General features: G+C 42.8%; 1 protein-coding gene and 1 pseudogene across 1 annotated transcript; both read right to left on the reverse strand.

Moving 5' to 3' along the window:
- Positions 1-10,189: 10,189 nt before the first annotated feature.
- LOC149455760 (putative serine/threonine-protein kinase DDB_G0277449) lies at positions 10,190-17,183 on the reverse strand (annotated as a pseudogene).
- Positions 17,184-21,525: 4,342 nt separating this feature from the next.
- On the reverse strand, positions 21,526-24,144 carry LOC149455761 (serine/threonine-protein kinase SBK1-like). The gene is made up of 3 exons (XM_089685855.1): positions 24,027-24,144; positions 22,974-23,176; positions 21,526-22,227 (listed from the first exon to the last, which is right to left on the reverse strand). The coding sequence occupies exons 1-3, from the start codon at positions 24,142-24,144 to the stop codon at positions 21,526-21,528; spliced, it is 1,023 nt and encodes a 340-aa protein (XP_089541981.1).
- Positions 24,145-27,313: the final 3,169 nt, after the last annotated feature.

Here is a 27,313-nt window from a genome sequence, read left to right on the forward strand (position 1 = left end):
CTTTAGGTCAAAAGCGGTTTTAGACCAGCTAGAAAACAGCGATATTGAATTAGAATCACTTGCAGAATTGAGCGCTAATGATTTGTGGGGAAATTCGTCATCAGACCCTGAAAACGATTCTGTGACAGAGCTCAGTGATGTGTGAACTTGGCTCTCTATTTCAGATTTCAGTGTTTTTGGTTTGATTACATTATTGAATTAAATTTATTATTATATAATCATTTTTTATAATTCTAATTTTTTATTGTATTATAATTTATGATTTTGTGTTTCAAACTTTATCAGGATAATTACTAGAGACTTGTTTGGACAGATTTAAGTGAGTTATTCCTAAGAATTACTGGCCTACAATATAAAACAACAAATTTGCATGCAAAACAATGTACCGCTTTGACATTCAAAAATATTGACATAATTAGACCACCAGGGAGGTTAAAGACCACCCTTTAGCCACTGCAAATATTGTATGTGTTATGCAGATGGCAACAGGTTAAGGAGAATTTATAGTTACAGTTTTTAGACACACTCAAGAGAAAACAAATATTTTTCAGTGTGTGTTGGTGAGAGATTGAAAAACATTGCTTTTATGTCTAATTTAACCTCTTCATGCCGGCCGAACGCAAATGTGCGGCCTCCCGGCATCTGGGCCTAGACGCCGAGCGGCCGCACATTTGCGTTCTGTTAAAAAAAGACATATGTGCCGAGAGCGCGCGCCCTGTGCGCTCCCAGCACACATGGCCGGTACTCACGGATAGGTCCCGATCTCCTCTTTCGATCGGGACCTTTCCCGATCATGTGACCGCCATGATGACGCATCACGGCGGTCACATGACCCTAAACCCCGCCTCCCGGCTTCTGAAACTCTTAAAGGGCCTGGAGGTACCGGCGTGAAGGGGTTAAAATTTTATATGAACACGGGGGAAGTCATATTTGTTCATTACCTATGCAGAGTCTTCTTCCTGCTTTGCTGTGTTTGTGATTTAGCCTCCATTCACATCCAGTAAGTTCTTATGGAAGTGCTTATACAGGAGTTTTTAATTGGGCATTTTTCAAGCATTATATTTAGGGTTTTACCAATATTGATATCCATATCGGTGCCGATACTAAGCATTTGCAAAAGTACTTGTACTCATGAAAATGCTCCAATACCTAAAACCGATCCTTCTTTGTACGGTGTCATTTGAGCCTATACAGGATCAAGGGCTCAAATCAATTAAGGGCAAAGAATTGCACGTGGTTTGAAAAGGAATGTAGTGGGATTTTTGTCCGAATCACATGTGATTTCCCTACAGGTGCCGTGCGATTTGAGCCAATTCATTTTGTATCTAATGGCCCCATTGCAGGAATGGAGATGAATAGTCTGTGAACTTTAGTTCTGCTTTAAAATTGTGTTTGCAAGGATGGGGAAATGTAGGTATTGCACGGCCCTGTGGTGCCTATTATTTTACAGGACATTAAAATTAATTTTGGCCAAAATGTAATCTGCCACCTGTCTTTGGTAAATTAAGTGTATGTTAATTGGTTTGCGTGAAAATTATAGTGTCTACAAATGATGATATATAAACTGGAATTATTTTTGTTTTATTATTTTTATTACTAGTAATGGCGGCGATCAGCAAATTAGTGGGACTGTGATAGTATGGCGGGCATTTTGACATTAAGTAACTGACACTAATATGACCAATGACACTAAGACTATGCTAATAAAATGCACCGATACTGTACTAATGACACTGGGCAGGAAAGGGGTTAACATCTGGGGCGATCAAAGGGTTAACTGTATTCCTAACTATATCTGATCTGTGTACTGTGTGCTTTGCAGGGAGACAAAAACCGGCTCATCCCCACTGTCAATAGAGAGATCTGTGTTGTTTACCAAGGAAGTTCTGATATCCTATTTGTTGCAAAGTGTGCTGGAAAGGGTATATAGCAGTGTTTTCCAGAAAATAGCCGGTGCAGTCTGGGGGCTCCAGCCCATATTAAAAAAAACTGCAGCTTTGTAAAATGTTCATTCATGTTATTGTCATAGCGGTAGGCCATTTGAGCTCCTCAGAAGCCTCGGCTAAAAAACTCCCAGTTAGCAACCCTCATGTCCGGACTGTTGCTAGGATATGAAAACCGTTGGATGATAACTGCCGGCAGTACAGGAGCAAAGACCAACAGTTTTCCTGTGCTAGCAGCAAGGCAGGATGTGGGGGCCCCTGACTGGGGTTTTTCCAGCCAGGCCTCTGAGGGTCCCAAATGGCACAGCAGTGGGTGAGCTCAGCAATGTGAGAGAGAGAGAGAGAGCGCAGTGTACAGTCAGGGGGTTCAATGAGGAGAACGCTCTCTCCTGTGATGCTGGGGGCGAGTGTCCATTGATTGGAGCGTTCTAGCAACAGGACAGGATGGGGCACAGCTAAGGCCTACAGGTAAGGCTTCATAACTAATCCCAGTATATCAAAGCTGCGCAGTGTTTTTGATCACACTGGGGCCCATATTGGGGCCCCTTGACATTTTTTATTGAACTAACTCCTTCGGACATAATGTGGCCCTCTTGAAGATGTTGTCTCGGTGGGGCCCCGTGTTTTTTCTGAGTGTGACATGCCTGTCCTAGACTGCCCAGATGTCTGTGTAATGTCCTGTTATGTAATCCGCCTGTCCCTTTATTATGTGACATTTCTCTAATGTATGTATACAATGATAGATTTCACTCTGTATATATGTATATATTTGTCATATTGGGGTCTCAGGGGATGTATTCTGGCTGCAGTGGGCTTGTGAGGAAATGGTTGTGGGTAACCTAGCAACAGGAGTAGCCTGAGATCTGTGTATAAGTGGAGGGCTTGGGGGTACAGGGGTGTACAGTACAGTGAGCTGTCAGGGCTCAGCGATTGGGGTGTATAGGTAGAGTTTTGGAGTTCCGGGGTGTACAGTACAGTGACCCCATCAGGGTTCAGAGATCGGGCTGTGAGGGGAGAACTCTGGGGGTACAGGGATGTACAGTACAACGACCCTATCGGGGCACAGAGATGGGGGTCATAGCAGCACCTGAGTGTGCGGAGGGATGTACAGGACATATAGAAGGATATTTATATGAGGAGATCCAGAGGTGGCCTGAAGTGACAGGAAGAGATCATCTCTTCTTCCTATTGTACATTAGAGGCAGAGGGTGACTACCTCAAATGAAGAGCAGGAGCGGCATGGAGGCCGGGGACAAATAATCAACCCCTCTGATAGCTCCGTGTTCAGAATTTCTGGCTGCAGTGGAAGATGAATGCTGCTGAGTGGATGACAGGTAGCTTACTTGCGATGCTTTGATTTCTATCCTGCTGGCAATGTTGGGCTGGTGTTGGCAACTTGCAAAGCATGGAGAACGCCTCAATTCATGTGAATACAGGGACCCTGCAAATGCTTTTTGATGGCATTTTGTGTGCAATTGTGAAGCTCTACAGAAAGTTTCTTTTCATATTCTCCCCCCTCCAGCCCTTTCCAAAAAAAAATGAAAAGACATGTGTTGTAAGAGCTGCAAAAACACTTCCTAATAATGTAAACGTACACTATAGGTGGTTTCGGGGCGTCCCTCTGAGCTGAAACCCCCAAACCATGTTTGAACATGTTTTCCTGTAAAGTGGGCCCCAACACCTCAAGGGTTCAATGCTCAGGATGTCTCGGGGTACAGGTAGAAGGTGTAATGCTTCCTTTATTCCTCTTTCTGCCAGACTCCACCTGTGTGACCAGTCTCCTGAAGCCTCTTCTCCAAGGTGATTTGTTTGGGAGTCGCAGCGTTAAATGCATGCCTTTCATGTTCTAGAACTATAAACAAAGCTCTGATCCCCGCACAGCAAACAAACATTCAAGCAGAAATTCTAATAACTAGGAGCAGTGTCACACATAGGCCTCATTTTCTCAGCATGTAAAAGCACCTCTATGTTAGGCCTGGTTCACACCTCTGCAATTTTCTGTGCATTTTCAGTTTTGCAGAAACGTCGTACAGTCCATTTAACATGGTTTCCCATGGGTCACATTCACATCTGTGCGTTTTCCACCGGTGCATTGTCTGGAAAGGATCAGGAAGGTTTCTTCCTGCAGCAGGTTGCAGTTTTTGTTCCATAGATTTCAATGGAAATGCAGCAGAAACGCTTTTAAAAACGCAGTGCTTGCATTCTTGATGGTTTTTTTTTTTTGTTTCTCCCATAAGACAAAAGACACCTGCCAAAGGCACAAAACGCATCAAAAACTCATTAATATGTCACGTGAAAAACATGCAAAATGCATCAACTGCAACCTGTACAGGCATGAACCTGGCTTTAGGATCCTTCCAGGCACAGCTCAAAAAGATATGGGGCCACACCAGGCTCTAAATGGTCAATTCTCCTCCATAGCAGTCCCTGCACAGCTCCATAGAGCCCCTTTCACATGGGTGTTTCAATCAGGTCCACTTGTCAGTTTTTTAGGCAGACCTGATCGGAAGGTCCATGCAGCCCTATAGACAGGATTATGTAAACTGACTTGTGTCGGTTTGTAAACCCGCCTACCTTCAGGTCCAGGAAAAAAAAACGGAATAGCACTGCGTTCTTTTCTTTTTTTCCCAACCAGATTGGAGATAGTCTGATGTAAACTGACAGCGCAGTCTGTTTACACCCGGCTGCCCATAGAGTTGACAGGGGTCCACCCTTGTCTGCCGGGCAGAAACTGAACGAGTACAGGCGTCCAAACAGTGCGGACTTCGCTCCGTGTGAAAGGTGTCTACAACATAAATCGTCGTGCCTTCTATAAAACCAGGTTTATTACAATAAAGGGTTAGTAATGCTCGTGGTTTCATAGGCAAATCGATGGCTCACCAGGTCTCCATATAGCGCTCTCTATTTGGCTGATCCAGATCGATTCTACTTCCTCAAACTCCTGGGAACACCCCAACAGCTGCTGAAACCTGGGATTGAACCAGGGACCTTTAGACATTCAGTCTAACGCTCTTCCAACTGAGCTATTTCAGCAAATTTAGGGGCGTCAGTTTTATTAGTTCTGTATTAACAAGTTTGCTTGGAGGCGGGATATTGTGGATTTTGGAGAGCTGCACTTCTTTCATTCATTTGTTTCATGTATTTGTCAATAGATTTCTGGACACTTTTGTGTGCAGAGGGAGCTGCAGGTGCTGCATATAACCTGCCATACAAGGGAATATATTTGTAAACGCTGATACTTCTTTACATCAGCTCTTATCCACACATGCATGTCCAACGTATTTTCCCAACACGAGGAGGCATTGGCGTTTCAATGAGTGCGGCCACGTACAGCCATTTACTTGTATGGCTGGCTGCATGTAGCACCTGGAGCAGGAAAGCACCCAGAAATGTACACTAGGTGCATAAAATGCCTGCAAAAAGCTGAGTGACTGAACTCTAACGTGTATGTACAGTTTGTATAGTTTTCTTTTTAATTTTAGAGCAGCGGTTCTCAACCTGTGAATCGCGACCCCTTTGGGGGTCGAACAAACCTTTCACACGGTTCGCCTAAGACCATTGGAAAACACATATTTCCGATGGTCTTAGGAACCGAAACACCGCTCCTCTATCCGTCTCCAGGCGGGTCTGCCCACATGCAGAAACGCCCACATACGAGTACCCGGCGCAATGACATCATCGCGCCAACCCCATCACATACAGTGCAGGCAATAGCTGACTGTGCAAGCAGCTCGCCATCCTGCCAATGCACTGTATGGGCTGAGCAGCCGTAGCCTGGAAGGAAGTGAGACTCAGGCTGGGTTTGTCCCCTTGGACTTCCTGTTATCTACCGATCCATGGTAACCCATCCTTCCCCTTGCCTCAATTTCATGCCGCCTATGCTACTTGGGCTCAACAAGGTTTGAAGCTTTTTGCGCAGTTATTTGACACTATCTCAGGCTCTGCCCTCCCCTTCTCTCATATTAGTGAGTGCTACCAACTCCCACCCCATCACTTCTTAATGGTTCAGCAAGGCATAGATCATATCTCAAGCACATGCCGGAATAGACCAAGAAGATTCCAAACGTCTATGGTGGATATATTGCTGAAGCGGAAAACATTTAAGATCTCGAACATTTATAAACCACTGAATCTATGCCTGTCTAAGTCCCTGTATTCCTCCTCTACCATCTCCACCTCTCCAGATTCAAAATAGCTGCCCCCTGTACAAATCTCCACGACCCACATTGCTACACAAGTTGTGGTATTGTCCATTCATCTTGGAATTTTAGAAACAACTGGAGACATTCGCTGCTTCTGTCACGGGTTATTGCCCGACACAAGGTCCCTTTCTGCTCATATTTGGCAATTTCCCCTCTACACGCCTGGAGCAGTCCAGACCTCAATTACTAGCTATACAACGCAATAAGGCTTGGCTAGCCACCTGCTTCATGATTGCGCGACGGATCATTCTCAGAAAATGGCTATCCTCCGCTCCGCCTTCAGTTCCTGAGGTCAAGCAAGACCTATTACATCTTCTTCGTAGAGAAAGACTTGACTTAGACTTGTCACTAAAAGCCTTGACGTTGCGGTTCCAGAAAAAATGGGGCCTCTTAATATCAAGGTCTCTTCCCCCTCTGGAGCAGAGCACGTACCTCCAATAGGCCATATGGTTATCCCTATCCACATTCCTCATAACTCTTTTGATTTTACTGTATTGTATATCTCAAGGATGTTTTTAATGGGTGTCAGTCACATGATGGGTCTCCATATAACCAATTCTTTATTACAGGATTGCATAATGGCTCTGCAAGTAGGTAACAACATGCGTTCTTCCTGTTTTGTGCTTTCTGTGCCGGGATCCCTTCCTCCGTGGGGAGCTCTCCTTTGTTTGAGCGTCCCCATGCAGGGGAGGAATCTCCAGTTCTTCCGTTTGGGCCTATACTTAAACCCCCCCCCCCTTTCTTTTCCCCCTTTCCCTTGACTACTAATTATGGTTTGGTATGGTTATAGTAAAGATGCCTTATTAGGCGTGGGTTGCACATGTCTCCATCTCTTCATTATTCTAGGCCACTTCTTGCTACTCCTGTGTCTGACAAGGATCCCACAGAGGCAGCGACCACCCTGGGGACCTCTGTCATTCTTCTGGCTTTAGCGGATATGGCTTGGAAGGCCCCACTGGTTCTAGCCTCCCCCCCTTAGTTATCATCTTGTTTATTACTTTGAAACCTGTAATATGCTCATTGAGCTTGATTACATCTTTTTTTTTACCTATTCTTTTGTAAGTTTAGACCACTTCTCTGACTCTGAGTACACTGTTGCATCTACTGTATTGTTGTTTGAAACCCCAATAAAAATATTATTAAAAAAAAAAAAAAGGGCAGCACTGGGGATCTGAAGACTAGCAAAGGATCAGCCCAGTTGAAGATAGCACTGGACTCATGCATCTACAGCAGTGGTCGGCAAGCCGCGGCTCGCGAGCCACATGCGGCTCTTTACAAACTTAAATGCGGCTCTCCTGTGTGCCGGGCGCCCGCTCCCCTCCCTCCTCTCGGGCGGGCGGGCGGCCGGCCGCCCCCTCCTCCTCTCCTCCTCTCCCCCTCTCCCCTCCCCTCCTCTCGGATGGCCGCCCCCCTCCCTCCTCTCGGGCGTCAGGACTCTGCAGCTGTCAGGATGTAGGCGGGGCAGCCAGGATGTAGGCGGGGCAGCGTGACGAACTCTTCTCCTCTCACAGTCCTCCCTGAAGACCAGAACGGCGTGGGAATACGAGAGGAACGCGCGGAGCAAAGGTAAGTGAATTGACACAGGGGGGACTTACTATATGGGGAATGAATTACTATATGGAGGACTTACTATATGGGGAATGAATTACTATATGGAGGACTTACTATATGGGGAATGAATTACTATATGGGGGACTTACTATATGGGGAATGAATTACTATATGGAGGACTTACTATATGGGGAATGAATTACTATATGGAGGACTTACTATATGGGGGATGAATTACTATATGGGGGACTTACTATATGGGGAATGAATTACTATATGGGGGACTTACTATATGGGGGACTTACTATATGGGGAATGAATTACTATATGGGGGACTTACTATATGGGGGATGAATTACTATATGGGGAATGAATTACTATGGGGGACTTACTATATGGGGGATTAATTACTATATGGGGGATGAATTACTATATGGGGGATGAATTACTATATGGGGGATGAATTACTATATGGGGGATGAATTACTATATGGAGGATGAATTACTATATGGGGGATGAATTACTATATGGGGGATGAATTACTATATGGGGGATTAATTACTATATGGGGGATTAATTACTATATGGGGGATGAATTACTATATGGGGGATGAATTACTATGGGGGATGAATTACTATATGGGAGATGTATTTTCAGTTTTAAAAATGTGGCTCTCAAAATAAATTTCAATCGTGGTTTTGGCGAGATTTGGCTCAGTTGAAAAAAAAAGGTTGCCCACCACTGATCTACATTATATAGCCCGTCATTCATGTCGTCCAGCAATGTGTCATGTCATTCCCGATGAATATTACATAAGTGGTGATCTGCCGACATGGCAAACCACTGCTCCTTCCAATCCTCTCGTTGAAAAGGGATGGGGTTATGTTCCATTGTATAAGTCATCTTTGCTTGATCCCGATAATCCTCCTTTCTAGTACAATTTCTCCTTAGTCTGACAAATTGTCCTTTAGGGACATTCATAAGCCAGGAGGTGTGATGACAATTGTTCAGGGGTATATAACCATTGCGATCTACCGTCTTGAAGAATGTTTTTGTTAGTAGAGGATCCTGTTCCTGCATAATCTCCAAATCTAAAAACTTGATAGTCTTCTCACTTATCACCCAAGTAAGAACAATATTCTTACTGTTAATCTTTTTTCTTTGATCCATGTCAATCACGATGAATGATTCACATAGGTGGTGATCTGCCGACATGGCAAACCACTGCTCCTTTTAATCCTCTCACCCAAAAAGGATGAGGTTATGTTCCATTGTATTAATACAATGTCATTCATGTCGTCCGGCAATTTTGATTCATATCAGTCACGATGAATGACGCACATAGGCGGTGATCTGCCGGAATGGCAAACCACTGCTCCTTCTAATCTCACCCAAAACGGATGAGGTTATGTTCCATTGTATAAATCCAACGTCATTCATGTCGTCTAGCAATGTTGATCCATATCAATCACGATGAATGACGCACATAGGCGGTGATCTGCCGACATGGCAAACCACTGCTCTTTCTAATCCTCTCACCCAAAAAGGATGAGGTTATGTTCCATTGTATAAATCCAACGTCATTCATGTCGTCTAGCAATGTTGATCCATATCAATCACGATGAATGACGCACATAGGCGGTGATCTGCCGACATGGCAAACCACTGCTCCTTCTAATCCTCTCACCCAAAAAGGATGAGGTTATGTTCCATTGTAATAATCAACGTCATTCATGTTGTCCAGCAATGTTGATCCATATCAGTCACGATCAATGACGCACATAGGCGGTGATCTGCCGACATGGCAAACCACTGCTCCTTCTAATCTCACCCAAAAAGGATGAGGTTATGTTCCATTGTATAAATCCAACATCATTCATGTCGTCTAGCAATGTTGATCCATATCAGTCACGATGATTGATGCACATAGGCGGTGATGTGCCGACATGGCAAACCACTGCTCCTTCTAATCCTCTCACCCAAAAAGGATGAGGTTGTGTTCCATTGTATAAATCCAACGTCATTCATGTCTTCCGGCAATGTTGATCCATATAAATCACGATGAATGACGCACATAGGCGGTGATCTGCCGACATGGCAAACCACTGCTCCTTCTAATCCTCTCACCCAGAATGGATGAGGTTATGTTCCATTGTATAAATCCAACGTCATTCCTATCATCTAGGAATGTTGATCCACTCACGACGAATGACGCATAAAGGTGTTGATCCGTGGTAAACCAACTGTCCTCTGATCTTCCGGCAGTTTTTTTATCTTGATGTGAATTCAGTTTCATTCATGTTGTCCAGCACTGTCGATCCATGTCAATCATGATGAATGATGCACAAAGGTGGTGATCTGCCTGCTATACACTGTAATAGCCTGCTATAAGCTGACTCTTTGCCCCAGGAAAGCAAAAGTTAGGTCATTCCTGTGACCCACAAGAGAAGTATGGTCTAACCTTGTGGTGATCTGTCCAAAAGAACGTGGCTCAATGCAGATGGTGTGAATGAGCCCTCATTCTTTCATTTCCTCTCCACCATCCTTCTCCATTTTGTGCTTTTGAAGCTGAAGCCATCGAACAATCTCTGTTGCTCTTCTGCAATTTTATTTTCTGTATTTCCTGTGTAGGGAATCAGTTCCTTCACATCAATTTGCTGATTTGTGTCGATTTGTGAGCGCAGACTTTCTTCTGGCATCTTCAATGGTGAGGTGGCCTTTCCTTTCTCCAGCTTCTTCCAGTAAATGGTACTGAAGAAGGGATGTTTTCGCAGTTGTTTCACTGCCTGCCGGCGATCGCTCGGATTTATTTCAAGAAGCTATAAAGAAAAAGAAATGAAATTTAGCATACGGTAGATTGTCACTAACAGAAACTGATCAATCAGCCAGTTTAGTGTCGGCTATTTCTTAAAAATAGAAAAAAAACACCTCAGAATGTCATATTTTAATTCCTTGGTGTAGTTTTCACTGAAGATATATATGTCTGTTGGAAGGATCAAAGTGAACATTTCTGAACCAGTGAATGAGTTCATCCAAAAGCTCATGGATAGTTCCTATATTATTCTGACTCCCTGTGTGGTGAATATCTTGCTATACCGTGTGTATATAACACTTCCAGAAGTCGGATGCCCCCTGTGTGCTTTCTTACACCTGGTGATGTACTGGATACTAGAGAACGTTTTGCAAGCTTCTCTCATAAAGAACACTACACTAAGGATCTATAGCTTTTGCATAATTCTAATTGTAGAGTATACTTACTCTTTCAATGACATCTTGAAGTTCAGGATCCATGTCCCTCGGATAGAAGTGTCTCCTGAATCTGGCTTCACCTGGATGTGCTCCTGTGGCCATTTCGAATAAGATGACACCCAGTGACCAATAGTCAGACATAGCATCACAGGGTTTTCCTTGTAGAACCTGATAAAACAGAGAGTAAGATTAACCATAAAATAAAGCACACGATGAGCTGCACAGAGCAGTAATAATAGTTAACAATGGTTGGTGGGAATGACAGGTCACAGTGGGCCTCCTGTTGTTTTTTAGGTTTTTTGAGTCACCATCATTGTGGCTCTGCTTCTTTCATCTCCAAAATTCTTGTTAGGTTCATAGATATTATAAGATAAAGATGGGAGCAGTAGAGGGGAAAAACAAGGGTGGTGTTATACTTACTTCTGGGGCCATATAGATTGGAGTACCGGCACAAGTAAATACTTTGTCGGATCCAAACACGTCGGCTTCTGAAAGGCCAAAGTCTGCAATTTTGACATGGCCGGAGCTGTCGAGCAGTATATTCTCGGGTTTCAAGTCTCTGTAAAAAAAAAAAAAAAAAGGAGAGAGTTAGATTTACAGATCAAATGTTTAAAACCGTAATTCAACCAATACTAATAGTTCAGCTTTCAAGGGGTGCCAGCGGGTTAGATCCCCTTCTAACTTTCTGCACTGCTTTACGAATGGTAAGAGGAACCTCATGACCTTGGCTGTCAGCTTACTGCAGTGTAAGAAACCATATCAAATCACAGTTGGTCATTCTGCAATGCTTCCACATCTTTATTGAAAAGAAGGGAGCAGAAACACTCCGCAGGCTTTCTTCCTGCGTCACCTTTTGCCCTTCTAGTGGGGGCATGATTACGTCCCACTAGAGGGTGATAAGTGTTAGAATTAGGCAGCCTGGGGAGTGTTTCTATCCACGTGTCTTTAATAAAGCCATAGACTCATTTCAGATTGACGGAGTGCACCTCAATATTGTTTCTTCTGCTGGTTTACGGGGATTGATGGGACCCAGAGCAAATTTTGCACCTGTGGCTGGTTTTGCTCAGCTGCTGAATGGGACATGGCACAGTGTTAGAACAGGACATCTACAATTGCAAATGTATGTAATATGGGGAAGTGAGACTCCCTTACTTAGGCTACGTTCACACTAGCGTTGTGTGCAGGCGGCAGAGAGGCCTCGGACAATTCTGCACATTGCAGCACATGGTGCTGTTCTAACGGGAGCGTTAGCGTCGCGGCAAAACGGACGCCCCTGGTCGAGTCAGGAGGCGTTGAAGCCTCCTATTCTAGTCTACGGTGCCGCTCCGCAAACGCCCGGCCGGCGTTTGCGGTGCGGTGGCGACACGGTTGCGGGGCGTTTGCGGAGCGGTAACACCATTCAAACTTCATTATAGGCGTTTGTAACGCTCGGCAAAGCTTAGCAACCTCCGCTAAACCGCGCATGCGGCGTTTGCGGAGCGTTAAAAGATGCTCCGCAAACGCCGGACCAATGCTTGCCAAACGCTATAGGGGCGTTTGGCAAGCGTTGGTAAAAAGAGTCGAGTGTGAACGAGCCCTTAGAGTCACAAAAGCTTCAGCAGCAGGGGACAGAACTGGCCATGGGCAATTCAACCCTTGTACACCCATCCACAACTAAAGTAGCAGTATTGGGTGGTGTTGTACTTTACTGAAGATTAGAAGATATGGAAGATCATGGTGGAGACACTTACCTGTGCATTATTCCTTGGCGGTGCAGATATTGTAGCGCGCAGAGAAGTTCTGCAGCAATAAATCTGTAAAAAAGGAGAAAAGGTCTACGATTATTGCACGTCTCACAGCATAAGTAAACAAATGATTAAGAGGTGATTTCTTCCAAGCCTTGCATGTCATAAGCAGCAATGTATTACTGTGATAATGACAGGCCCTGCTCTTTTCTTGGGTTACTTTGGTTCTTAACCAGGGATTGGATCATAGTCACCTGATCTGTGGTAGCTGACAACCATTGGCTAAGACCTGTGGGGTTGGAACATTGCTTGTGTGGGGTTGAAGATACAGCCTTGCACGCCAAGATAAACTAGAGGATATAACCGGTGTTTGGCAGATATCACATTAGGCTCGTGCTATGCAGGAGAGTGTTAGCAGATCAATGGTGCTACTAAATTTGCTGGTGACCAGTCACTAGGAGTAGCAACTGATCATTAATCAGCTTGGACAAATAGCTCCCTATGCTATACAGTTAGCATGCTTTAGAATCTTGTAGGGATTAGTTGCATCTGATTGAAGGAGTGTGTGATTATGTGAGATTGATGTCTACAAACTGCATTACAGAGTACTTTGCTGACGGCTGAAAAAGGCTAGGCTAGGGGGTAAACGGAAGATGAGTATGTGTATGGGGGGCAGTGAAGGTTCTTTCCTGATGAAGGCTTACTGAGGTGGGTCGGGGTGGGTGATCTTTTAGTTTAAATGAAGAGAGCAATATAGGAATTCATTTTTTTGTTAAATCATACTTATCTAGGTGCGTGCAGCATCAGTCCGATGCAGCATCTGTCTATGGCCGGTTTTAAGGGCGAGCACTCAACAATCACTTGACAGCTGATTGCGGAGTTCTCACTCAGTCATCGCTCACTCCGAACAGAGAGCGGTGACTGTCAGTCAGCGTTTCTGCTCTTCCCCACCCCGCCAACTTAATGGAGCACTGGATTGTGGAGTGGAGGGAGCAACTGGCTCAGGCTCTCAACGGATCGTTGAGCTGGGTGCCGCTCCAGATTTTGGGGCAGATCCTTATTTTAAAGTCGGGATCTTTCCCCAGCCTGGACCGGCTGAGTGACATCAGCCGACAGCAGGCTTCAGCCCGCTGTCAGCTGAAAACGGGTCAAGGAGCTTTGTCTGTACTTCTCCTTTAAGATTCATTGTGTAATTACTATATGCAAATCCTTCATCATGACTGTTAACCCTCACCCTTCTCTTAGGCCATATTAACACCTTGGTGTTCTGGGAAATGCATGAAAAATGTGCTAAGATGCAAATCACACTTGTGGTGCCATTAATTCTTAATGGCACTTCAAATGCGGGTAGAAGTTGTGTGGCCAAACGCACCAAAATGTACATTGCAAAATTGTGAGGCTCGCGGACAAAGAAAAGTACATGAGCTACTTTGGTGCATTTGTCACGCATAAGGCAGCTCACGTAAGTGAATAGGCTGCCCTATGCTGTTGCACGACTAATGTGCAAAAAAAGCCCAAAATAAAAAGGTTGAATGGTGCGGGTATGAATGCAGCCTTAGACGGAATCTTTGTAAGTCTTACCTTATGGTGTTAGTTGGTAATGGAGCAGAAGACTTGATCAGGTCGCGTAGTTCTCCTCCTCTCATGTATTCCATAACAAAGAAGAGATTTTCCTGTAAAAGAAAGAGAAAAATAAGTCGGTTCCAAAAGGTCAAGTGGATGTGAAGTTTGTGTTTTGGTGGAAATGCAGAAATATAGGGATGTCTGGACATGGTAGACGGTTCAGGAGTTTAACGCATCTTCAAACTCAAGAATAAAAATGTCATCTATTTCAGCTTACACCAGTGCTCAGCTATGGAGGCTGTACTAGTGTTCTTCTTTTCAGCATGTCTTCCTTTATTTTCCCCTTGTAATCCTACCACTAATCTACTTCTTGTCCTAGGGTGACTACGCTCACTTACTATTCTCTATGTCTATGGAGGTGCCGTATTGTCATCCTAGGACAATAAGTATGCCTCTCCCCATCCTTAAGAACACCTCTCCCCATCCTCATCTCTATAACATACGGGGAGCTGTGTTGTAGTTCACAGAGGAGAAGTGAGCGGGGCTGATAAGACTGCTTAGGATGACTCAGGACAGCGCTGGAATTCTGACAGGATCACAAGTGTTTTTCTGCACTTATTAAACAGATATAACAACACGCTCTGCTTGATCTATTTAATAGACCAAGTGTGAACAAACAAGAAATGTTCAGTATTGGCTTTCCATCCACTTTAAGACTAAGTTAACGCGATGCTTGGCAGGAACTTTCAATGTATGGTGAACGTCATTCCTCTGTGGGTAAGCAATATATAGAAGCCATTAACATGCAAACATGTTGTGACAGGTTCTATTGAAGTGACTCTATCATGAGAGAAGTTCAAGGACTATACCTGATCCAAGTCAGTGACTCCGACAGCAAAGCCAAAGTAAGAGCAGGACGGCTGGGGAGAACCAGAATTCCCCAAATTCTGCATTGGCAGCCACCATAACTCTCTCATGTCTTAGCCTCTTTGAAGCTGGACCATCCCTCCTTTTTTTCTGGTTTTGGGATTTATTTCTAGGTCTGTGCTGGACTTGGAGTCCAAATGGATAACATGGATGTGATTTGATGAGTGAGTGATTGATAGGAATGTGAAACTTACTTCTGTTTGGAAGGTTCCATAGGCGTGTGTACAAAAGGAACTCCGTCCAACTTTTTCCAGTATCTGTCTCTCTACGAGGACACTTTTCGGTTCTTCTTGCAGTAATTTCCTCTTCTGTACCACCTTGACTGCCAGTTTCTTGTTGGTGGCAGGATGGGATGCCAGGGCGACCTAAAAAACACAGGACACAAATGATTAGAAGCAATTCAGCTCCGGGTTCTGAAAAGGTTACCTCTGGGTCCAGCAGCAACCCCCCCAGCCTGGCTACGATTGTTAGTCTTAGTTTGAAAATAGTTTATAGAACGGGGAGTCAGCAGGATTTTGTGCAAGTTTTCAGTGGTTTTGACTGTTAGTCAGTAACTTCTAGACTGTTAGGGATTGGGGATAGCTTTCAATAGGCTTTTAGCAAGCCGCAGTAGGCATTTAGCAAATCACAGCCAGCGCTCACTCTGAAGTCTGTATTCAGCGTTCATAAATTGGGGCTAAAGGCTATGAAGCTGTGCAGCCAAACGTTATGCAATCTGCTATATACAGTTTAAATGTACGTCAGCTTATTTCCTTATATACCAAAGGATTTGTAATTCTGTCTTGCATCTTTTTGTGTATTACACCCCCGACAGACAGTACACCACTAAACATGACTTAGTGTGTAAGCCTGGATTCACTCTACTCGCGTTGCATCCATGTAACACAGTAAACGCACTGGAGATGATGTGCGTTGGCATGCTATTTTTTCATGAGTGGTGTAAAATACCAGTATTGTAGCTTTCTTAAAGCACATTGCATTTACATGCATTCTATTCCAGTGTAACCGAGCGCCAACTAATGTATCACACTGGTGTAAACTGGTTTTATGGGGAAAGCATGGATTTCAGCTTGGCATTGAGCAGCACAGCTCAGTGTGTGTAGTGTAAATGGGAAGTGGTAAGGAATAGAGTGGTGTGACCTCCACCTACGACCTACTATTTGCCGACTGGCAATAATAATAACCACTAACTGGCAGTGCATTAAACCCTCTGTTCATAAATCTTTGATTACTTACCTTTCCGTAACTACCTTGACCAAGTATTTTATGAAAGATAAAGCTGTCAAGATTAAAGTCGGCTGGCGGATGCATTTCTAATTTGGTGCCAGGCACATCCCTGACTACCTTGTTGTCATTCTCACCGGCTGCCCGGTTGACTGGTTGTCTGACAGCCTCATCGACGGGCTTGCTAACAGCCTCATCGACTAGCTCGCTGACAACCCCAACGACGGCCTCGTTGGCTGACTTGCTGACAACTTCAGCGACTCTCTCGCTGACTACCTCGCCGACTATATCGCTGACAACCTGGTGAAATCTATCGCTGACTACCTCGACGAGCTGTTGATCATTCTTGCTTGTCTCATCAGCAGCGATCTTCCTTTTCTTATTTGGAGGTGCAGAGAAAATTGGATCTGATGCTGGCCTCTTGTTATTCCTCTTGGGCAATATGACAGCACATGGTGTTTTGGCCCAACTCGGTGCATGACCACATCGTCCCTGTTTTGCTGGTCTTTCTTCCTCAGCAGATTGGTTGGATCTGCGCTTCTTTCCTCTGTTCATGGCACTCTCCTCTTTGGAACTCTTTCCCTCTCCAGAATTCTTCCTCCCATCAGAGTTTCCATGTTTGCTTTCCCGATTTTTGGGGAATTGCTGAGGTGTCTCCACCTTCAACCCACTATGTGATAAAGTGGGCTTATCCAAATCATCTACAAAAGGTCTCCCTATGATGGTATTCCAGGTGACCTCCTGTCTGTTCTTATATGGATGATATCGGAAACGTAGTTTTGGCCTGGTCCACTTCATTATAACACGTTATAATGAGATCTCACAGAGCACAAAAAAAGGAGTGTGTTCACTATCGCTAGCAGAAGCACACTGACTGTCTGTGGCTGCGCTGCCTGTGGACTGAGTTTCCGTGGTTGCTAGGATACCAACCGGAAACAAAATTCAAATGATTTTTCTGCCAACTGCCGTTTTCCACAGCGAGGCTCCAATTTTTTTTTAGCAGAGTGACAATCACAGAGCTCAGTATTCTGTCCTGGATATATGAAATCCAACACAAAGAGAAATCTGTGTTGCACCTAATACACAGGTAAAGCTTAAAGAAGCCTGCTTTTGGGGTCCTTTCCAATGATGTAGGCAGGTGTCAATAGTGCTGCTTGTAACACACTGAAATACATCAACAAGCTAGGTTTGTTTTTTGAATATGGGCTCATTTGTAATGTCTGTGCTATCAGTATCAGTGAGCACCATTGGGGATCAGTGTGCCTGGTTAGAGCCAAACTCAGCCCCGATGTTTGGTGTGTGTAACATGTGTGTAACATGTAACCAAAGACAAACCTTTTTCTCTTGATCATACAGTACAGGACACGGGACTTGTATTCATAGACCATGAGATCTATTTTGGGCAGCCTCAGGTCAGGGGTTGTTTACAAGAATGCCAACTGTCAGTGGTGAGGGGTGAGGGGTTAGATCCACTGTCATATTTGTATTGCTGGCTGTATCCCCATTAGAGAAATGGACTCTCTCTCATGATTTCCATAAAGAGAGATTCATAGAAAATGTTTCATCCCAACTCTTATCATTGCCCACAGCAACCAATCAGCTTGCAGCTTTTATTTTTCCCCACACAGGTTAGAAAATGGAAATGTAAAGGCTAATTGGCTGTGCTCCAGTGAAGACTAATTAATCCCCCCCCCCCCCCCCCCCGTATGTCACAATTCTGAGATATTGACCAATTAACAGATGGAAGGAAATACATCATTTTTAGTGGAAATGTTGGCACATTTTCCATGTGCCAAGTCAACCAAATTCTGTATGCCTATTTAATTAGCGCTTGCTGTGACAACATCATAAAAGTGATTCCTGCCATTTTATTACTTGCTCTTGTGGGGGTGTTGGGGCGCCAGATCCAAGCATGCTTATGTTGGCGCACGGGAACGGTCACTGAAGTATAGCACTTGTCATGTGATTTGGCGCAGCTGGTGCAACACCACATAGAACTTGTCTTATACCATTCCACAATTTAGAGCACGGAATATGCAGCAATATTCTCACCACAAAACCGGCGTATTTCCCTTTTTTTTGTAGTTCTCCCGGTGTGACCCCCTTGAAGATATTGTCTTTGTGGGGGCCAGTGTTTTATCTGAGTGCGACATGCCTGCCCCAGACCATCCAGATGTCTGTGTAATGTCCTGTTATGTAATCAGCCTGTCCTTTTTTTATCTATGTAACCAAGCAACAGGAGATGCCTGAGATCTCTGGATAGGGGGGCTTGGGGGGATTACAGTACAGTGGCTTGTCAGGGCCCAGGAATGGGGTTGTGAAAGGAGACCTGTGGGGGTACACAGGTGTGAACAGCACAGTGACCTGTCAGGGTTCAGGGATTGGGGTGTGAGGGGAGAGCTCTGGGGATACATGGGGTATAGTACAGTGACCTGTGGGACTCACAGATCAGGGTGTGGGGGCAGAACTATATGGGTACAGGGGTGTAAAGTACAGTGACCCTATCGGGGCACTAGTTCTAGTGACACCCCATTTTTTCATCACTTTGAGAGAGTTTCTCTCACTTCGGGTATTGGCTATGGGACAGGAAGTGAAGGGAAATCTCCCTATGGGACACAAATGGCAGTAAAACAACCTGACAGGTGTTCTAACCTTCCCTTACTCTATCTAAAGTGAAAAAAGAAAGTTTTGTCTTAGATTTACTTTAAGGGCTCATTCACATGGGCACTCAGCTCCATACAGCAAGAAGAGGCATTTCTTAGGTTTCCTGCCCCAGTGCTGCGCTGTGTGCAGGCACCCCATACAAAGTGAATGGCCACACATTGGCTGTATGGACTTGCGCAGTTTGACAGGTATGAAGGGCCAGGTGCAGCTCCTGTGCGTCCGGGTGCGTTCACCTTTCAAACTTGGCTGTGCTGGTGAGTCCATACAGCAAACAGCTCAGAACTAGTACATAAAGTAAACAGATGTTACTTGACGAGCGCCTATGTGATTGAGCCCCAAGGTTTACAGTCTTTTCTAGTATATGATGACCCCTCACAGTGCATGTTATGAAGGAAGTAGAGAATCTACTCAGTGGCCCTGCATTGTATGCAGTAAAAAGAAGCTGAGGGGATAAAGGCCGGTGCGAGTATCCTGCGACCCAGGTTGTGGTTTAGAGGACCTTTGGTTAAGTGGGGGTCTTTGTTCAGTCTTCATACGTAGATTTAGGAGACGTTATGGCGGTCAGTTACACTTTCACTGTATTGCTTATATTTGCGGTGACTTGTGTTCTACATGCTGGTTCCATGTATAACCTTCCCAGTGAGGATAAAGGCCTAGTTCACCTTTACCAAAAAAACTAGCTATGTAGATCAAAACAAAGTGTTCAGCTCTGACTAAAGTGAAATAATACCCTTGCTATAGATGTGGGCCATTTATGTACCTTATCTGCACGGGCATGTTTTTTTTGGTAAATGTGAAGTAACCCTTTAATGACTTGGAATATGCTGGATCTTCACGTAGGTTGCCATTTGACCCTAGGCCAGGCATGGTGTGGTATGGGCTGGTTACCTTTTCCAGAAAATAGCCGGTGCAGTCTGGGGGCTCCAGCCCATATTAAAAAAAACTGCAGCTTTGTAAAATGTTCATTCATGTTATTGTCATATTCTTCTCATACTTATGGACTATGGTTTAAGTCTATATGGACATTTTGTTACTGTTTTTGAAAAATTTCTACTAACCTTTATGTATATTTGAGGAGTTTTTTTTTCACATTGAGATTTGACCTATCCTCAACCTCGATCACTCTTCAGAGGTGTGAGGGTCTTCATAGGGCTCATGGATAATGCATGACATTTTAGGTTAATTTGACCACATATAATGGTTTCTTACACGTATTTATGATTACTGCACTCAGTTTATTCAATTAATTTTTTTCAAATTTTGATCGCCCTTCAGAGGGGTGAGGGTCTTCATAGGGCATATGTATGTAATTATTTAGTGTTTGATTTTCAATTTTTGATCGCTTTTTAGAGGTGCAAAGGTTTCTATAGTGCTCACAAAGTTTTAAGGGTTCACCTAGCACAGTATCCATTTGAATTGGTCTTTTAAGAGACTATATCCTCATATACTTGCAGCTTTGTGACTTCAGTTGATTGGGGATTTGCGCAGTTTACATAAATAATGTATTGTCAACGTTAAAGTGTTACTAAACCCCAGACCCTGCATTCACTATATACGGTCTCCCACAGTACACTAAACATGGAAATCCAATTATTTTAGTAAATATAAACTGCTCATCAGCAGTTAGAGCAGTCTTGTGACTTCTATCAGTGTCCAGCTGAGCACTGATTAAAGCTTGTAGGAGGAGTTTTGCATTTTGCTTTAGGAGGATGCAGAACCCCTGACCTCTGTCTGGACAGTGCTGATTGGCCCTGTTAATCACATGCACTCTCCTAAGAAAAAAAAAAGAACCCTAGTAATACATACCAAACTGAGCATGTGCAGAGTGACTCCGCACAATGTCTTAAGAGGGGGACACTGAAAGAAGGAGAGGATCAGAGAAATCAGGATCAAACTACATTTTTACACAATGCAGAGGATTAACCCCTTAGGTTCCACAGGGAGTATAACAAGCATGCTTTACTGCATATACAGACTGATTTTACTGTTGTGGGTTTTGTAACACTTTTTCAATCTGTGTTGAAGGAGAAATAAGAGGCAGAGCAAAAATAGATGAATTACACGATACAAAAGGTATAACCAGTACTTAGAATTTATTGCATTCTATACCTGGTGCAGTGATTGCATTGACACTATAGATACAAACGCATGGAGACGGCAACATGAATTGTAGTTGAGGTAGTTGCTTTTCAAAGAGGTAGTGATGAGGCCCGGTGACATCACGGTGCAAAGTCCACATCTCAGAAAAACCTTTGAAATAGTCACAAGGTAAATGCTTGTCCCTGCTCCTTCTATCTCACCACTTCAGTAATATTTTTGAGATGACGGTGATGGTTTGAGCTGGGCAGAGAAGCTCTGCAACTATTCTCCTCCTTTTAGGACAATAATTGGGGTCCGTTTAGACTTCAACTTCAGAGCTTAGGTACTGCTGGTCTCTTTCAAAAGAAGCACTGCTGAGATTTTAACTGCAGCAAATTCAAGAGCCGGAATAATTGATCACAATGTATTCAATGTCACCGTGATTTTCTATTATAATTATTTCCTCTTCACTCTCCAGCACAATGACTTCTACCTCACTGTCCTTTGCTGCAATATCCTCCTCTTCCTTCTGCTCCACAAGATCCATGGTTTCTTGGGTGGCAACTTCAAAGTTCCAAGGAAAATGAAGAAAATCTAGAACAACTCTGACTTGGTTCCTGCAGCTGGGGTCTTGGGCAAGAAGTATGTGAAATAAATCTTGAGCCCTCCTGCTGACATTCTCCCAACCACTTGGTGGTGGAACATGGTCAGAGTTGTTCTGCCAGTAAATAAACCTTTGAAACCATAGATCTTGAGCTGAAGCTGTTTCCCATGGATAGTTTCCAGTGAGAAGAACATACAATACAATACCAAGGGCCCAGATGTCAACACTAGGATCCACCACAATTGACTCCCTGTGCTCCAGTTCACAAAGTTCCGGGGACATGAATGTGTTGAGGGGTGCCATTGATGGAACAACTGTACCGGCAAACTGAGTCAGTCCAAAGTCACTTAATTTCACATTATGACATCTCTTGTCCATAAGTAAAATATTGTCCGGCTTTAGGTCCCTATGCACCAGGTTTTTGCTGTGCATATATTCAAGAGCCTGGGTAAGCTGTAGTGCACACCGTTTGACCAGCTTTTCTGGAATTCCCATCTGGAAAAGTTAAAACAATTAATTATATGATATTTGGCTTTAAAATAACACTATTTTACTAAAAAATAATATTCAATAATATCAAATTCAATACAACGTTGGTTACTTTTTAAATCTGCAGATGGAATTCTATGTGAACATCAGTGCAACCGATCTCCAACTACTTCAGCAATAATTGGGCAATGAAGGAAATATGGGAGGTCTAACTGGTTTTAAATTTTACCTCTGGCTTAAACACCAGACTAACCTTTAATATAGAATGGTGAAGGATCACAACCTGTATCGTGATTGTTATCTGTGTGCCCACTAGGAAGGGAGGTGGGGAAGGAGGGATGTAATCTCTATTTTTGTCTTTCTGCTTTTAAAGACAAAATTAATGGCGAATGCAAATTTTACAGTTGTCACAGAACAAGAGATGAGGGGAAATCATCCAATGGGGACAACTGTTTAAGAGGGGAATTCCCCTAACGTTGTAGACTTCCTACTACCTCCTGTTCCAACTTCTTGATTGGATTAAGGAAAATCTTGCCCAGATGGTGCAGAGAAAATAGCTGACTGGGGATTTTAGCCCTTCCTTAGTTCTCTCCAACCAGGCCAACAATATTTGGTATAAATGCATGCAATATATAGAAAGTATCATCCATGACAAAACACCAGTTTCTATTAATCTCCAGGATCCCTAGGACAAATTTATAGAATTAGCAAGCAAATGCTAAAGTGTCAGCTACTTCATTAGCTTTACTTACCCCTGGCTGGATGATGGAGTGAAGAGATCCAGCAGGTGCCAATTCCTGGCTGATCATGTAACAGTCTGAGTTTTCCAGAATTCTCGAATGGGTAGATATTATGCCCTCGTGTCCAGTAACAAAGAGTGACATGCAAACTTCATGAAGAAAGGCCTCTAGTCTGGTTCGCTCCTTTTTTACCTTTTTTAGGGCAACAAGGCTACCTGTTAAAGAGGAGGGAAAAAAAGTTGATTACAATAAGACTTGGACATCTAAAACTCTGGGTGATGTCCAATACTTGAGCCCATTCATTTTACATAGACTGGATGCTTTTCTTCAAAATGTAGCCGTCTTCTCTAGGCCCTCGCTAGCAGTGAGATATGTAGCTGCCCATGCAGCTAGATCTATTGTCCCTTCCCATCTAAATGCCAAGTGTCTAGGTTGTGCATAGTGGACCATCAGTTTATAGTCAAATCTGTTACATACTTAGCTGCCTATGACCCACTATAACTGTGTGTGATCATCATGAATCTGTCATGAGAGAAAAAGGAAGCCTGCTTTTGGTGAGCTCTTCTTCAAATTGCCAATTACCTGGCTGCCATATTGAATCTACCCAATTGAATTTATAGAATCCCTGACCTGGAACCTGTATGCAAATATGTACTTTTGTAAAATATCAAGGCTTGCTCTGTGGCATAACAACCAGTAGCTAGCACTTTCAGGAGGAGTTCAAAAAATGTGGCCTTCATGTTTTACTCATGGCAGGTTGTTAAAGATATGCAAAAGGACCAACTCAAGAAATTGATAACAGGTGGAAAGGCTTTTGTTTTCTGTAGGAACAATGCCAGCTGCCTGAATGGGATTTTGCACTGTTCAACCAGTTTTTATATTTTGTTAGTGCTGAATTAGATCTTTGTGCATCATGGTCTTTTCCCCAAATTTATGCAACAAAACCCCTACCTCTAATAAGGTCATTTAATCAGTAAAGATGCTAATGTTTGTGCTATCTGTTCTAGATGTTCAAATGGTCTGCAAATTAGAAATTTTTTTGTAATTATTTAAGAATTCACTTACCCAGTTCCCTGTCAACAGCCATCACAACTTCTCCATAACTACCCTCGCCAAGATGTCCCAGGATTTCGTATCGCTCTTCTCCAATTGTTTCATTCTCACAAGTTAGGTGGGCTGCCATTGTGAATATAGCAATATCAGATGTTCTGTGCAGAAATCGGTATCCAAAAGATCTTGAGGACCCTAAGAAGATATGTGAGGTCCACAAACTATCTTTTGTCTTTTTATAGAGAAGTTGAGCCAGGATTCAAGCCAGGAAACCACAAACCTTCATTAGAATGCAAATTGAGGCATCACTTGAACTTAACCAATCAAGGTGATTCCTTTCTGTTTGTGTCTACAGGTTCAGGTCACAAGAGGTAGTAGGGAGTGGGCATGTCTTTATTGTCCCAGGTTTTAGATTGCTAATGTTGAAATTTGGGCCTCTGAGGAAATTTGACATGTTCAAATTAAAACTTGGCGAGATTAGCTCTATGCAAACTGGTGTTGTAGAGGATGTCAACTATTGGTTGGAAATGACCAATTCTCACTACTCTGGTCTTGGTATTAAATATCTTCTGTTCCAATGATTTATTGGAACTTTTAATTTCTTTAAAGTTTCATAAACCATTTTATGACTATAGTGTCACTCCTAATATAGTGTACTACAGAAATCTAAGTAATATCTTGGTCAGAGCTCCAATTAGCCTGTGTACTGCTGGTTTGTTGGGTTGTACAGGGTTTTTATGCTAAACCTTGATATTCTAACAAAAGGTTATTCAAATATATATCTGAATGATTAGGCTTCTACTGATTAGTATCAACACCTCATCCCTACTACAGAACATTTACTAACCATCACACATTTTATAATTTTTATTTTAATGCAATGCTTGAACAAAAATGTACAAATCTAAATAACAAAGTATTGTTCAATGGTGTGTAACAAATATATTAAATAAAATGATCTCCTATACAGTGAGGGAGCCTTGCTCAGTTCTGTAATACTAGAAGTTTTTTTTTTCTTTTTTTAAAATAGAGCAAAACTATTTGGGGGGGGGGGGGAGGGGGATAGAGTAAGGCTACCTTCACTTGTATGCAGGTTGAGTTTCTCCATTGCATTTTGTGTTTTTTGCACCTGTGTTTTTGATGCAATTTTGTTTTATTTTTCTTGTAGCTAGGCAGATTTAAAACTCATCAAAAATGCACTACATGCTTCTATGCAGCACTTCCATTGACATCTATAGAACCAAAAAACTCAACTTTTGGATTCCCAGATAGAAATGATAAACTGACAAATATCCGAACCTTCTTTCACTCTATCCAAAATAAACAAAAGTTTTGCCTTTCAGTTATTTTTAAATTGTGTATACACCTTTGGCTACTTGGTGAAACAAGGGCTTTAGTTTAGCCATTTATAGGCTATTAAATATCTAAATGGTTGCATATATAAGATTATGATTTGCATATTAAGGTTTTTATGTAATTTTTAATTTTTGAAATTAAAATGAGTGGTATTTTGTATTGAAACTGCATGGGTTTGCATGGTTTTATTTCCCAAGATACAATAGATACAAAAGATACTCAGCTGTCAATTGAATTGAGGATTAGATGTGAATGGGAATATCATTCTGCAACTCTTGATTGTTTTGCAGTCTCAGGATAAAATATTAACTTTGTGATAAAGTGTTTAAAAATTGAATTACCCTTAAAGCAGTAAAGTTGATTTTAAAAGCACCGCAGCTAACATTCTGGCCTTTTTTCACCCTATTCAATCTTCTAGTAATACACAGGTCTAACAACAAAAGGTCTCCCCTGTCTTTCCATATCTATTGTTTAATGTTTGTTTACTAGTAAAACCTGGAGATGTAAATGGTAAAGTTCTACTACTTTATATGCATGCTCAGTACACCACCCAAGCACAGGGTAGAGCAATCTAATCAACTTTTGATTTAGTTATGTAGTTAAAAAGCTGTCTAGGTATTGTTTGCTAAGAATTGCAGCAAATACAGAACTCCTCCCTTTCTGGGACACACCTAACACAGAAAAGACCACAGTGTTTAGAATCCAATTAGCAATGACAAGGAGGGGGGGGGGGGCTTTACTAAAACTGGAGCCTGCAAAATCTGGTCCAGCTCTGCATAGAAATCAATCAGCTTCCAGAAACTGAAGTTTGAAGCTGATTGGCTACCATGCACAACTGCACCAGATTTGCACTCTCCAGTTTTTGTAAATCAAACCCAAAATTACAATATTTTGACCACTAAAAGGCTCCTATATAGTTCATTGGTTTAGCCATCTGCCTGGAGTTCATTTTTACTATCATTGCTCTTTTGATAAGATAAAATTCTGGTGCAAAAAAAAGGTAGAGGGCGTGTACACAAAAAATGATATATATTAAAAACACTGCCAATGGTGTGTGTGTGTCTATGTGTAGATAGAGAGATATTAATTTCTACATATGGCACATCCTTCCCTCCCTCCCTTGTCTTTATTGCTCTTTGGCACTCCTATCAATCAAGCCTGCAGGTCCTCATTTAGCAATATTTAATTGTTTTCTTTAGACTTGGTAACCTATGTGACCACAAACCCCTTCTTTATGGCACAACATGTCTGTCATCAAGTCTGGAATTTACCATTTACTGGAGCAATGTAGTATGGGGCTTCATGCTAAACCAAGGTAGCAGGTCCACCCCTTTACAGAAAATGTTGCAGGATCTTCGCAAGTAAATAGAATCCTACATATGGGGGCCAAAGTTCATTACCACTAATAGGTTAGCCTTCAAAGTAACTAACACTGGCCATACAAGATTAGAGTTTAGTTTGAAAAGTGTTAGGTTTTGAAAGTTCAGTTGTCTAATGGTTAATGAGACCAAGCTTTTACATTTCTCACAATTCTATCCTACTGAACCATGTCACTGGGAGGGAAAGAGGGTGAATCTCCACAGTTAACACAGAATAACCTGATATCCTTCCCCGCACTATATAAACAAACATGCACACTGTGGTGTGTATGCAATAACATGAAGCCTTGAACCCAAACTTGTAATGCACATTACTGCATATACTGTAGACCTAGTAAGGGTATGGCTGCAGGGTAAGAAGAGATATACTTTTATTCATATAGTTTTTTTTACAGTGGAAGTAAAGCCATTTTGGTATATTTTACCTACAGATAAGTCTTTAATAAGGCTTACCTGTAGGTACTGTGAATATCTCCTAAATATGTCCTTTAGGAGTTATTTATTGTAGACGCACCGGTGATGTCACTGGTGCACGCTAACTGTGCCCTCAATGGATGGGGTGCCATC

Source organism: Staurois parvus, unplaced genomic scaffold (assembly GCF_062004578.1).
Source record: "Staurois parvus isolate SC_StPar_1 unplaced genomic scaffold, SC_StPar_1.0 ptg000388l, whole genome shotgun sequence".
Classification (NCBI taxonomy): domain Eukaryota; kingdom Metazoa; phylum Chordata; class Amphibia; order Anura; family Ranidae; genus Staurois; species Staurois parvus.

Bases quoted from the DNA above. Each gene is read 5' to 3' on its own strand.
- LOC149455761 (XM_089685855.1), bottom strand. From the start codon at position 24,144: ATGGCAGCCCACCTAACTTGTGAGAATGAAACAATTGGAGAAGAGCGA. The intron at 23,177-24,026 runs GTAAGTGAATTC...CCTCTTTAACAG, and splicing joins GGCTGTTGACAGGGAACTGG to GTAGCCTTGTTGCCCTAAAA. The intron at 22,228-22,973 runs GTAAGTAAAGCT...TAACTTTTCCAG, and splicing joins ACTCCATCATCCAGCCAGGG to ATGGGAATTCCAGAAAAGCT.